At 40.0% G+C, this 14821-nt stretch overlaps 1 protein-coding gene across 1 annotated transcript in view; it reads left to right on the forward strand.

The window, feature by feature from the left end:
- b4galnt4a (beta-1,4-N-acetyl-galactosaminyl transferase 4a) overlaps positions 1 to 14821 on the forward strand; it is a 127519-nt gene that overhangs the window by 92638 nt on the left and 20060 nt on the right. The window contains exon 8 of the mRNA XM_069701857.1: positions 11302 to 11380. Within this exon, the coding sequence (XP_069557958.1) occupies positions 11302 to 11380 (79 nt within the window). The remainder of the gene's footprint in view (positions 1 to 11301; positions 11381 to 14821) is intronic.

Genomic DNA, 14821 nt, shown 5'->3' on the forward strand with positions numbered 1-14821 from the left:
GTTTTGTCAGTGTGGCGCTGCCTGGCGTCATGCAACAAAGAGCACAAGTCCAAACCATGAAAACCAAATGAGATGGAACACATTCTGCAAGCATACTTCACATTCTTCTCTGCTTTGATTACCGTATTAATTTTACATTGCTGTTTATTCAGTCACACTTATTGCATCACTTGAAGGTCTCATCAAATGTTAGAGTATTATTAAGATGCATAGCATTAAAAGAAAAGTATGGACAACCAGGATGAGAAAATTGGATACACTGCAAGAAGAGATCCATGACAGGACATTGAGCGACATGACACGACCTCCTTTTTAACATGAAGACCTGTAATAGAAAAGACTACAAAAAACACACAAAAGATAAAACTGTGTTTCTCTACAAATAGGGGCCGAATGTGCAACAGATGCATGGGTTTAATGATCACTTGCAATTTTCTTTTAATGCTATGCATCTTAATAATACTCTAACATTTGATGAGACCTTCAAGTGATGACATAAGTGTGACTGAATAAACAGCAATGTAAAATTAATACGGTAATCAAAGCAGAGAAGAATGTGAAGTATGCAGTGTATCCAATTTTCTCATCCTGGTTGTCCATATACTCTAGATTTAGTATGTTGCTTTGTTCTGGACACACAACATCTGTGTGTGTCAGTCCATCCTGGAAGAATGATCTTGTCTCTGTTGCTCCACTTGATATGTTGGCAAATGTTGTGTTGTGCGTTGGTTGTTTGTGTGACAGAATAAAACCAAACCACAACACTTATTACATTTGTATTCATCACTGCTGTAAGGCAAGTGTTTCTTTTCGTCGCTGCGTAGGATCAACTGGTTAGCACAGCAGGCACACTGGCCTTCAAGGGAGAACAGGGAGGTGACAAAAAAATGAAGAAAAAGGATGCGGTTGAAAGTTTTTTGATTTTCTCTGCCTGTCTGACAAGTATGTTGCATTCTTCCACAATAACAAGACAACAACAGAGCAACTGAGCGTGGCGGCAGAATGTGACGGGAACATTAGAGGCTGTGCGGCAGAAAAATCTGGGTGTGACACTCACTGCAAGTTTTGCGACCTGTTATTTTGTGTGTGTGTGTGTGGGTTTGGTTGTGTGGGTGTTTATGCATTTTGCACCTGCATAGAAACTGCAAAATAGTTTGGGCATGATGTCATTAGAAAATAATGGTCCACTGAAGGTGAGGTGTTGCAAAGACCAAGTTTTAGCTGTGGGCTCTTTACTCCACTTAAATCCGATACACATACATATGCACACACCAGTTTTGGTTGTCTGCCCTCTCTCAAAGTCTTTTCATGTTGCCTTGCCTTGATGTGTTCAATGATTCATGATTTCTCTGTCATGTCATGGGGGTTTTAGGGCAAATGACTAGAGTCAAATCTGTCTTATTTTATAGCTCCACACTCTCACTTGCTTTAGGGGAAGCATGTCAAAGACAGTGTGAAAGTCTAGCTTAAGATAATGAGGCAAAATCTGGTTTGATGTTTCTGTGTGTGGGTGTGCGTTAGAGGACATATTCATCTTTTTGCATGCAAGCAAATACATATGTGTGTGTGTGCATTAACATGCATGTGTTTGTTAAATACCGTGCCATTTGAAATTTCTCTCCTTATCTAATGACTTTATTGAAACGCCCCAAAGCAAAGGCAGTTTATTCGTCGTCTTTCCACATGCTCCGTATGGTACACTGTGCAACACACATCCTGTACACACCATTACACCTGATCAGTTTATAGTAAGATAGGCTTTCAGACATGGCAAATGTGTGCAGCAAGATAATTGCCATGCAGTCGCAAAAAGGTATTTCTAACATTAAATGGGATAGAATTGAAATGAGAAAATTAGCAACATAGAACAGTCTGTTTTACAGTTTCTGTTAAAAAAATAAATAAAAAAAAGCATCAAAGGATGTGTGCAGCAATAATAATTAATCATTATAAAGATTTTATCACCTGGTAATTTTAAACATTTGATAAAATAAAGAAATAATTGAACAAAATTAGATGGTTTAGGTGTTTCTGGAATATTACTCTCGTTTTTGTGGATGGAAAGCCACTGTGAAAATTGTCAGTCATTACTCATGAGGCTACAGCTAGCCCTCAGCATGATCCTCTTTTGCAATTTGTTATGTGAGAATAAGTTCAGCACCATTTGAGCCTATTTGCAGACTCCATTCTACGAGTTAGGTTCTGCACAAAGCCTTAATCAAAGCTGCAATTTAAAACAACTCTCACACTGTGCTTCTGTTTCTAGGTATTATCATATTGGGCCCAGAACTGAATGAAATGAGACAAAGCTGAAGTAAAATGGAACGTAGTCGAATGGTGCTGAGCAGAACACAAACAGAGAGCAGCCTTCAGAAATGTAATTGAACAGAGGAGAGCAAAATGAAACACAACAGACACTCCCACGTTAGCAAGGTTGTTTCTTTTTTTTCACATCCTGGACTGTGGTTATTTATGTCTCGGTTCATTGGACCTGTACAGCAGATTGTGGTAGAGTTGAGTGAACAGTGACTAATGGCTGCTGCAGGGCTGAATCATATTGTCAGGGAATGAAACATATTGTCGTTGAAGGGTTCACTTTAAACCCTTCACTCGCTGTTTGGAGGTCTCCATGCGATGCAATCAAAGGCTTCACGCAGATTTACACACACACACACTCGCGCACACACACGCAAACACACATACACAAAAAAAACAAAAAAAAAACCTTTATATGGCTGACCCTATGTGGCTACTCTGCGTCTTGGATGACTGCGTCTTTGGCTTTCAGGTGCACTACCCTCCTCTCAACTAAATTTTCCCATCAGCCACCACTCATGTTCCCCATCCCTCCGTTTTTATGGCCAACTCTTTCTATTTTGCTTCGTCTACAGTCATAATGGCAATTACATGTAATGATTGAATTGAAGGGTGTAAAAGGGGGAAAGGTATGAAAAGTGTAAAGGTTTTCTGTATGAATGTGCCACCCTGCAGCAGAGACACATGCTTCCTGTCGCTGTGGGGGGTCAAAGTTCATCCTAGGTGGCAAATTTAATAGATGGGATGGACAGGAAAGTTGGACCAGTGCACCTGTTAGAGAGATCTGGCTGCATCCACACCACCTGGCTAACACCACCTGGAGCTGATGACTCATGCTATTAGTGTGCGTATGTGTATTAGAGACAAAATAGCTTTGCCTGCATTCTAAATCTAAAGTTTTCTGATTAAAACCTGAAGATTGAGAGCATTAGTATTCTCTGCCTCCAAATTTCTCTCCCAGCTTAGTTTCTGCTCCTGCAAAACACTTTCCCCTCTCCTTTGAGGCTCCATCTCTTCAATCTGATTCATAGCAATGTTTACATAAGCATATCATTAAATGAGCTGTAGTAACAACCTTAAAAAACACTATATCCCTGATGACTTGCTCATCTTTGGCGTATTCTGTATATATTTTATAACAATAAACCTAAACAGTAAGGTAAACATTTGTCAGTTCCAGCTTCTTAAATGAGAATTGCCTCTGATTTCTGTTTTATATCACATACTAGTTATATACAGATTAAATGCCCTTGCATTTGTGGATAGACAAAAAACGACAATACCATCTTTGATCTGGGAAATTGAAATGGGCTGTTTCTTAACAATTTTCTTACATCTTATATTCTAAATGACTAATCCGCTGAAAGAAAAAATATATAAATTCACTGATACCGAAAATACTGATTCAACCTCTTCTGTGGGTTAAAATTCTGTTCATTAAAAAAAACAATCTTTAAAACTCTCAAACTAACCTGAATCCAGTCAGAAGCACCAAAAAGCTCCTTCTTTTTAATGCCATTATTCTGTTATCACTATTAAAGTATTACCTGTGTCAATTTGAAAGTGTCCCTTTTTGTCGAACTCTTTGCCTCCACCTCTGCTCATATCTGTGAAGTGATAGTTTGACAGTGCCTGCTAGGTGCTGTCACAACAGCTTGATGAGTGACAGTGAAGTAGTCAGATGAGGAACCCAGATAACCCTGTCAACACCACTCTGTTCTCTAAAACAGCTAACAGAGCCCCGGGCTGTATAGGCAACATCGGCGAGATTGACATTTGATAAAATTCTATAAACTAAACTGAACTTTGCTGAGTTGCATACTGAGCTAGTCCAACACCACGCTAGACATCAAGTATTTTCGAACCTTCTGAGGCAGCTCTGATTGGAACGCTATTGACACTCAGTTGACGATTAGAAGGAATATTGTTTGAAAAATGGATGACACCAATAAGCACTGGCTGTATCTCGACAGCTCGGCAAGAGTGAGGTCAGAGTTTAAGAAATGCGATAAGGTAAAAAAGCACAAGTCAATTGAACAGTGTCTGCATGAATGAAAGCATAACCTACATGTGCTTCTTTAAATCAGTTTCTAAACATGAGTTTCAATGTGTTTTGATTTTTTTTCTTCAGTGTAATAGATAATAAAAAGTAGTAATTAAAAATGTCTGCTGCTGAACTTTGACAGTGGTGTGTTGAGCAGGAAAGGGGAGAGCTGATTCTGAGATTATCTGCAAGGAGCAGCTTTTAGTTCTCAAACTGCAGGAACTTGCATTCATTCTCCCACTTGTTTTCAATACACATGACTCGACAGGCAACTGCCGAAGACTGAATGGAGCTGGAAGGACAGAGTTAACTGTTCCCTTTTCCAGCAACAATGAGGGGAACCTAGTGGAGAATGACCAGTTATTTCACCATGGGATCTCTCAGTATCTATAATTGAATCATTTAAGCACTACTGGCTATTAGATGGCGAGGACACTCAAGCATTTATGGAGAGGAAAGTATAGTGCTTCTTGCTCATGACATCATAGGAATACAGATATAGCAGGGAGACGAGCTGAATGTTGCACCTGCTCTATGCTGAGCTGCTGCACTGTCTCATAAAATGCATGTATTAACAAACGTGTGTGTGTCTGTATGTTTGTGTATGTGTGTGCACACATTTCTCTGATTGTGTTTGGTTGTGAGCATTAATACTCACCTCTCTCTGCTCAAGGTAATTGGTTGATACGCTGTCGCAGTTGAATTAGAATGAAGCTGTTTGCCACGGAGCTGCAATGACTTCTCTGTCCTGCTTTCTTGCCTCAGGCCTTCACTCCACCATCTGTTTCTGTGAGTGATGGGAGCCTGCTGAGACACAAATCTATGTTTGAGTGTGTGCGCTTCTGTGTGTTCAAGTGTGTAGTGGCTTATGTTTAATCAGAATGTCTTTAGGGTGTTGATGCACATCTCTTGAGCTGTGAAAAACTGTGGTAGTGGACAGCTGATTGGCAGTAATACATGAGTGAAACCAAGCTGTAGCACAGGGCTGATTCTGGCCAAACGTGATTAGAGACAGTAATGATGACGGAGGGTCAGGTTAGTCCGAGGTAACACAGACATTGCATTCTGAGTAGCTGTGAAACGGAGTTGTAAGCTGTTACTGACTCAGTGAATATCAAGGATGTGTTGGCATGTGATGACACGGGTTCAGCAGTCAGGAACGCATGCAGACACGTCAAAAATACATTAATATGCACACATGTTTACACACACACACACACACACACACACACACACACACACACACACACACACACACACACACACACACACACACACACACACACACACACACACACACACACACTTTTCCCAATGCACTGCAAAGCACCGGAGGAGTTATTCAAATAGTTGTCTCATTATCTTCCAACCTGCGCTTAAAGATGTCGGCTTCATCCAAAGTGTGTATTCGTCTGCATCCCCGCACCTTTCCAATGCTCCCGCCTACAATCGCTGTAACTTTCTTAAACTGAGGTGTGAAGGGCTGAACAACTTTGACATGAGCCGAGTCATTATGAACAGACGACTGGATCAAAGCTTCTCTGAGAGGCTCGTGGGCCACTCAAAATGAGTGATTTCGTTGAACCAGCTAGGCAGGTTATTTTTCAGAAGCCGCCATCTGAATGATTGAAATGAATAATTCAGCTGCGGATTAAAGTACATTTGTGAGCGTTTATTGATGTGTCTTCTATGTTATTTTGGACAATTATGGTGATCTATGGCACAGAGGAATAGACAGAACATATAGGCAATTCTAGTTAGTAGGTAAGTAAGGAAAAATATAAAGTATTGCATGGCTTATCCCATCAAATTATTGCCTCTTTTCTGCTAACTTTATACCTCTTACCTGCAGTTAAATCCTTAGTAGCTTGTAGGTGTTGTATTGTTTGACCTTGGTTTAATGTAATATTTGTAGTTGCACTTCGCAGTGATCAGAAGAGCATATGTTTCTCTGCGTCTTAGTGTAGCACAAGTACGCACACATTGCTAGAGCAAGGAAACTAAATCCTTTTTTCTTGACGTTCATGCATTCAGGCAAAATCAAAGTGGAAAAAAAAAGTGTGGAATGAAGGAATAGAGAGGAAAAAGCACTGAAAATAGTAATGCCATGACGCTATGTTAAATAATTACATACGGGAGAATTGGATGCGGTACATAGTGGAAGAAGAGACTGTCTGAGAAGAGCAGGAAAGAAGTGACGGACATGATCCAGAAGAAGAGAGGGAGAAAGAGATGGGTGAAGAGGAGGGGATGAAGGAGAGTTGAGAGGGACAAGGCGAAGAGAGGGGATGGAAGAAAGAGGATTTATTGAGGCTGCGGGGAAGAGCAGCGTGATAGCTCTCTGATGGATTAGAGAAATGCATGAGAAATGGAGTGGAGAGGGGAGAGCAGCACAAGGGGAGAAAAGTGAAGTTTGTGGGCCTCCTTGGGGCAGCTCTAAACACTGGTATCATTAGTTGAGTTGAGAGAAATGTACTCACTGAGAATAGTCTATTATTCCAAGGCCACCTGTGGGTATTAGAGAGAGAGGAATCGGGCGAGAGAGAGAGATCGGGACGGGGTGACAGTCAGATAACATTAATGAGAAATTGAGTTGGAAAACGAGAAGAGATACTGGGTAAGTAGAATCAGAAAATTACTGTAGCTGCCTGGCAGATACGAGAAAGTGTCATGATTGGAGAATAAGAGGAATAAGGCTGGTATTGACCAAGGGCAGAAAGTATACTGTCTTCATTTCGCTTCAGCTCTGCTCACTGCAAACCTGGTTAGTATTACAGAGTGCGTCTGTCCGTGCGTCCGTGGATGCGTGCATGCGTGATTCAATCAATCCCTCCGTCTGGGCCGACAGTATCTCTTTAGTCCCATGAGTTTGTCTATTAACAGGGAACGGACAACATTCTCTACATTTCATGAAAAATATATATTTCCTACTTTAAACCTTGCAGTCTTCAGGCAGAAATGATATTCTCTGAATATTGTCTATCTCCAGCAGTCCCCTCTTATTTTATCCAGCCCAGTCAAGTTCTTTTGTCTGTTTCTATCCGTGCAGTTCAGTGAAGGGAAACTGGAAACAAAGGCTCCAATTAGTCAAGCAATTAGACCCTTGTTTTGTGTCCTCTACTCATCCTCTGAGTCACACACTAATAGCTATTCTTTCCTCTTCCAACTCTCATTTGCCTTCTCATTTTCTCATCTTCTGGTATGACGTTATGAATGAAATCACATCTCACTGATGTTTACTGTAATGTATTTTTTTCCTCCAAGAACGCGTTTATAATACCCCCTTTGTTTCTGTGCTTCATTTGCTATTTATTGCTCCTCCTTCATCTTCTTTCCACCTGTCACTCTGTGCCTCTTCATCTCTTTCAATCAAAGCCAGCCTCATCATCCATCAAGTTTGGTGTCACCAGTCTGCACACACACACGCACACACACACACACACACACACACACACACACACACACACACACACACACACACACACACACACACACACACACACACACACACACACACACACACACACACACACACACACACAAAATCAAATTAATGCAACTTTTAGAGATCCTGAAATGTAATACTTCAGATTTCACACCATCACAATATTTTCTCAAATCAATTTTTTTTAATTCCTGCTGTTCATTCAGATTTTTCTGTGGCTCTACATTTTTCCAGATCTGACTTATTTTTCTTCTTCACCCCAAAATGAAAAGAAAACCAAGACATGAACAGAAATAATTCAGACCAAGTTCAAACAAGGAAATAACCATCAGCAGGCAACTGCAGACTGCAACAGTTATTTCCGCAGGATTTAACGAAGTCTCAGCAGTGTAACTAAGTTACATGAACCAAAATGGAAATTGCTACTAAATTGGCATAGTATTTCACAAATAGAAAATATAAAGATATAATGGAAATTGTTTTTAAAAAGTAGTAAAAAGGACTTGATGTCTTTCTTTTTTTTTTTTTTAATCCATCTCTGTTTGTCAGTGCAACGTCTTCCTTCTGCTTGTCTTGATCTCATATCTGTTACCGTTGATTTATCTGAAATGCATTGTGAATGTATTTGTGTCTGTGTTTGGTCTTTTCTGGCTTTTTACAACTGGTAAGCAGGTTAGTATTGGCCGACCTGCCAATTTGTAACTGCAAAGGTTTCGGCTCTTTGAATGTGTTATGCATATTTCTGAAAGTGACAAGAGGCAAGAAAGACTCAAAAGTTGACAAAACAATAGTATCATGTTGAAGATGCATGTTAAGAGTTTTATGTGCAGATCTGTTCAATATTTATTTCAAGTGCGTAGTCCTTCCCGTCTGTGGTGAGCCTGATTTAGAAACATTCTGGCGGCAGACGGCATCCTTTTAGCACCAACATTAGATTATCCCCTAGATCCAGTCAGATTATGGGTTGAAATATAATCTAATGAAGGGTCAGGAGATGCACTGATATGCCCCACAACCATCTACAGTTATCTGGTTGGGGATAGAAACGAATAAATTAAAACTGAAAAAAAAAAAAATCCATTTTAGTCCAAGATGTTCAGGATGTGACTATTTCACATAAACTCTAATTTAGGATAAATGGGACAGTAAGGTCCTGTTCTGCAATAAATGCTTGTTTTTGTTATGTTTTGTTTGAAAGTAATATTTTCATGTTATACATATCCGTCATTATAAACTACATTTTGCCCTCTCTTCCCCTCTTGAGGTTATTCTGATCATTCAATCTTCACACATATTCATTTATGAAAATTTTATGAAATCGAATGGGACTTTTGACTGTTGTCTGTCTGAGGTGAATCCAAAATAAGACATAATTTTCTTTGTTTTTCAAACACAGCTTAGCACAAAGTTTAGGGTTAAGGATGGCATACTGTTTGAATCATTTGGGAAAGGGCAAGCGGGGGTGCAAAGGAGTGGCACTTAAAGTTTGCTGAGTGCCATTTCAGCAGCTGCACACAGAGAGATATTCCCTATTCATGAGAGAGTGACCTTAGCACACTGTCACTGCTCTCCCCCACCTACAATGATTTATTGGTTACAGAACGCTGGGCAGCCAGATGATGCAGCGGCGTTTATGCAACACGTGACCATCCCCCTTCAGCCTTTGTCCTTCCCTTTCAACTCAGTCATCCACATTAGGAATGAAAACACTCCTAAACAATCAAAATAAGTATAAAGTAGTTTGTTTTATTTATTTATTGTGAAACACTTGGAATTTATGTTTCTTGATGTATTACTTACTAAATACTTTTTCAGTAAATTAAGCAATTAGCTGATTGGCAAAAAAAAATGGTGTGCACTTACAGTATATGGCTCTTTATAACCTTAGCAGTCTCAAAGCGCTTTACAGTTTGCCTCCTTTTCCTCGAGGAACAAACCAAACCTGCCGTACCATCTGAGCCACAGCCGCCCTGACAAATCAACAAAAAATATCTGAACTAGAAAATTCTAAAAACCTTTGGATTTTCAGCTGTTTGGGTTTTGCACTGCAGGTTGAACTTTAAGATGTCTCCTCCGGCTGTGGGAGTTTGTTTAATTGACATCTGTTGCTTCTGTCTTTGTGTAATCTAAAAGATTAGAGATTTTAAACTAACATGCACATCTACTGTGGTATATTCTGGAACAGCAAGTATTTCTGTTTACATGGTTGTATATTTTTTCATATCTGCTGTTTTTTGTGGGACTATTTTCAATTTAAAACAGACTTGATCAAAAACGATGAGTTTGTGTTTGTTTTGGAAGACAGGAGGAAAAAGAGGAAGAAAGAACATCAGAGAAAAGAGGCACAAACAAAGACGGATCATAGTGGATGAGAGGACATGAATATGGAGGAGGGAAATGACTCCAAAGTTCATAGTAGCAAATGTTTCACAAATTACCATGCGGCTGCAAAGTGAATTAACATGATCTTATTTATAGGAATCGGTATTTTTTCCCCCCAGTGAAAGTAACATTTTATCCTTTAATCATGCATAAAACACATGCTATGGCAAATGGTGTTTTTATGTAGTGTATGTGTACTGCACATGCACACATTGTGTGTGCATGGATGTGTATGTAATGTATGTAATTATGAAAGCATGTGTGTGTTTTGAGAGATAATGATGTGTGCATGGGTGTTTCTCACCCGGTAGCAGATGCTGACCCATTATTCAAGATGTGGTTTCATAATAATAAAGTATTGTGTGTGTGTGTGTGTGTGTGTGTGTGTGTGTGTGTGTGTGTGTGTGTGTGTGTGTGTGTGTGTGTGTGTGTGTGTGTGTGTGTGTGTGTGTGTGTGTGTGTGTGTGTGTGTGTGTGTGTGTGTGTGTGTGTGTGTGTGTGTGTGTGTGTGTGTGTGTGTATGTGTGCGTTTCATTAATGTAGGGACTAGCACACAGTAGAACTTTAAATCGGTCCTTTACTTAGTCTAACCAGGATTTCTAGAGAAATACTGGAGCCTGGATAAGTGCAAAATGTTGATTTCATGTGGAGCATTGATTTTTCTCCCCTACAGTCTCTGATGGAGTTTTTTTATTCAGGTCCTGAGGCTTAAAATATTGTGGCTCACTGCCTCCTCTTTTGCCATCTTGCCTGCAGCGCAGAGTTATATTCTGTGCTGATTAAGCAATTTATTCCCAGGTCCAATAGACATAAAGTGTTTTTTTTTTTTTTAAATGACTATTTGTGTTTTTACAATGAAACTATTTACCTTACTCCTCTACAGTCCCATTAAACTCTGATCCTTTTAGTTCTCGGTGCCATAAAGTTGCTCACAGTTGTGGTTTCGGTGGGTCTCCACACAACAACAGTCATTATGTTTTCATCAGTGAGTGGATCACTGAGAAAGGTCCTTATTGAGGAGTAAGCCACACTGGCTTAAATTGTTTTCTTGTTTTTTTGTTTTTTTTATCACATGAGGTGTCTAACAGAAGCTCTCTGTTTGTTTCCTCTCCAGTCTGATCTCATCCAGACGATACTACTTCGAGATCCTTCACAAGCAGGATGACAAGGGCTCTGATCACGTGGAGGTTGGGGTAAGTGAACGAGTCCAAACTTAAGGGAGCATACTTCCTCTAGTTTTCCTCTCTGTAGATAGCTTTCTTTTTTTCCCCTCAGTTATTTCATTAACTTCAACTCTCCGTGTATGAAAATGGTTTGACCTGCCTGGAATTTGAACATGTACGTGTGTTTAACAGTCCCAGAGTGGTGACTGAACAAGTGAGAAAATGAAAGGAAGTCAAGTGGAAAGCTCTCCTTTCCCTCCTTTACTGTATTTTACTTTGCATTTTCTTCTCAGTGAAGTCATCCGGTCACAAATGTATGCAATAAATGCCCTGCTTATTGTCACCCTGGCAAAAGATGTAGAGCCATAGACTCATTTAAAATATCTCTGACTGTCTCCTCCTTTGCTTTTACTCTCACACAGCACCTCTCATCAGTTTTTCCTCTCTGTGTATCTTTGCTCTGTACTCCTTCTTTTTCTATTTTCCCTCTCGATCGCTTTGACTTTCCTCGGCACCATTTCTTTCTCAGTTGTGGGGTTCTGCACCTCAGGCACAGCTGACATGAGTGGGGCTTAATTTCGAGATGAAATTTCAAACGAGGGCCCACACTGTCATTGTATTAGCTCCTGTCAGTTTCCTCCTTAATCTTCATACACTCATGTCTGTCATATTTTTTGTTATCACCAAACATTTATTCTTTCACAACTCTTTAATAATTGCTACATTTTCCTTGCCTGGTATTACCAGACCCCCAAAAAAATCATGAATATATGGGTGTGGTCATGCTCAATTAGGGATTGTTTCCAGTCATTGCATCCTAAAGAACCTTGAGTTAATGTTAATACTATGGAGCAGCCTTTAACCAATCAGCATCGAGCACCATACAACTTCTGCTGTAAACAACAGAGAAGTTCACCCAATGTGAGCAGAGAGCAACGCCATGTCGCTAAATGACCATTGCAGACTTTTTTTTTTTGTAGGCATTGTCCCTTGCTCCCTCTTCACAATTACTTCATATGTGCTAACCCTTGACTTTAACATCATCGCACTAGGCCACCCCTACTGATTGGTTGATTGGTCTGCCATTCACAGTGGCTGAGCGAACCTTAGTGTGGGCAGGGACTTTATCACAGCGAAGACTGAAGCTGTGAGAAACAGGCAGGCCGAGCCGGGCTTACATTTTCCAGCCATGCTGTAGGCTACTCTATTCTTTGTAGAGTGCAGCATCCTGCAGAGTACATAGTTCAAGTCTCTCCAGCTGTTGGTATGTTCAGTGTTGTTGAGCTTAGATTGGCTGCAGGAACACATTATTGCACTGTGAAAACGTCTGTGATGTCAGAGGATCATACATGAACCAGATGAGATGTAGGCGGAATACTGTGTGAATATAAAAAAGAAGAAGGTCAGCAACAGAGAATACTACTTCGTTAAAACCATGCCTTACTGACACTTTGGCCTATAGACTAATTTAAAATTCATAGATTAGTTCAATCAGCGGGTTGCTACCCAGGACAGTATTTCCTGTGATTTTCACATAGGCAGCATGATGCGCTGGCTATTATTGGCAGGTCTCAGAAGTGCTATACAGTTGCTGTGGGATGTTGTGGGTCATTGATGTGGGTGTGTTCAGAATATGCTGCTAATGATGTGCAACTAATAAATTACAGCCCATAAAAGCCACATCCCAGTGGCAAACAATATCCTCCCCTTTATTTGGAGAGCCTACAACAAACAGACTGACCTCATGAGATATAATGCAATAAAAGAACTCCTGGTTAGAGCTGAATATTGTTTGGCAATTTTTGGTACCTTGCCCTCGATACTGTTTCCTGAGTGATACCTTTTTCACTACCAATTTTATACAATATGTTTTAACAAAAACAAAATTACACCTTTTGGTAAAAAAAAAAAAAAGTATTTTCATGCGGTTTAAAGGGGAGAGTGTAACCCAGGTTATTTTCTGTCTGTACAATTTAAAGATGTTTCCTAAAGACCTGCCATGCAGACTATCTGTAGATGCTAGCTAGCCGGCTGAACACAGAAATGCCTCCAGTCTCCAGTCCAGTTTATTTAATCTTCTTGTTGGTACCTGGAGCAACATACCCACAATAATACAAGCCTTTGTGCTTTTTAAATGCATAATTATTTCTGTTTAGACTCTGTGTATTAGAGGAGACAAGCTGTAGCAGACTATAGCCTACAGCCCATCCCCAAGCAGGGAATTTTCCATTCCAAAAGTGAAGGAACAAAACGATAAAAGAATTACACGTGGTAATCTTGGACGTCTTTTGCACTGGCAATTAAGATTTGTAACTTTTAAACTAAAGGTGTTGGTCTCTTAATGATATCTAAAAGGCAGCATCTAAGGACACAGTGAATGGAGCCTAAATGAAGTGGAGGAGGAAGGAAATAAGGCAGGAGTGTGAAGAATATATGCAGGGTGTAGACTGGAGACTTTTATCTGAATTATTCCTCCACCTTGTGGTATTAGTCATTGAAATGTTCCTAACAGACTTCGTCAGTCATCCAGACAACTGTTCATGTGATTATTTCTACTAGCAAATCAAGGTCATGTGGAAATCCATCTCTTTTTCTGTTTCTCAGTCTCACTTTTCTTTTCTTCCCCTCAGCCAACTACCATTGAGGCCATCAAAGTGGGTTTGTAGTCGTAGAAACAATTTAATGAAGCATATAAAAGTCATGCAGCAAATCTAGATTGTGTGCGGAAACGTGTGTGTGTGTGTGTGATACATTGTCTTAGTAAGGCCCCTGTGTGTGATTTAACAGCGGAATACATTTCACACCTTGACAAAAATAGCAGATTTACCGTGACCAGCACACAACAGCATAAGCCCAGGGCTCACATAAATCCACAGAAACCCAGGCACTCATTTGTTAAAGAGCAGATAGTGTGGATTCACGGCTCTTTCTCCTGTGTTCCTGTGCAAAGCTGTGATTGTACGGTCAAAGGTGGGCTGTTCCTCTGGGAATGTATTTGTTTAGTAGCATTTCCTTCAAAGAAAATGAGAGTACATATTAAATAATACAGAAGCACAGCCTGCAAGAAAATAAGAAGGAGAATCCTTGATCTCTCTGTGTTTGCTCCTTTCGATTTCAAAGTGTAAATTAGGGAAAATGACTGCAGGGAGGTGGAACATAAACAGATTTAGACATGGGAAGAGACATGTTTGAAGTACACCATATATTTCTCAAAGGGATGGAAACAACTGTAGTTGTATTTGGGAACAGCAGACCCATGAATGAGGTCATTGTTGAGTGCGGATGAGTAGGCAAATTTCCAGACCCGTACTTTCACTGAAGCTTTTCACTCCAGTCTACACATACCTGCCTCAATATTTTCCTTCAATTAACTTCAAATAAAGTCTTTTTAGAGTGATGACTGCTTTTAAAATGGATCGCATAATATGATGGATGATTCAGTGAGCAGTAGTTTCATTAACTTTCTTAATT

The sequence above is a fragment of the Brachyistius frenatus genome, unplaced genomic scaffold (assembly GCF_029030835.1).
Source record: "Brachyistius frenatus isolate BFR_SWC_R1_liver_20210118 unplaced genomic scaffold, ASM2903083v1 Contig_39, whole genome shotgun sequence".
Classification (NCBI taxonomy): Eukaryota; Metazoa; Chordata; class Actinopteri; family Embiotocidae; genus Brachyistius; species Brachyistius frenatus.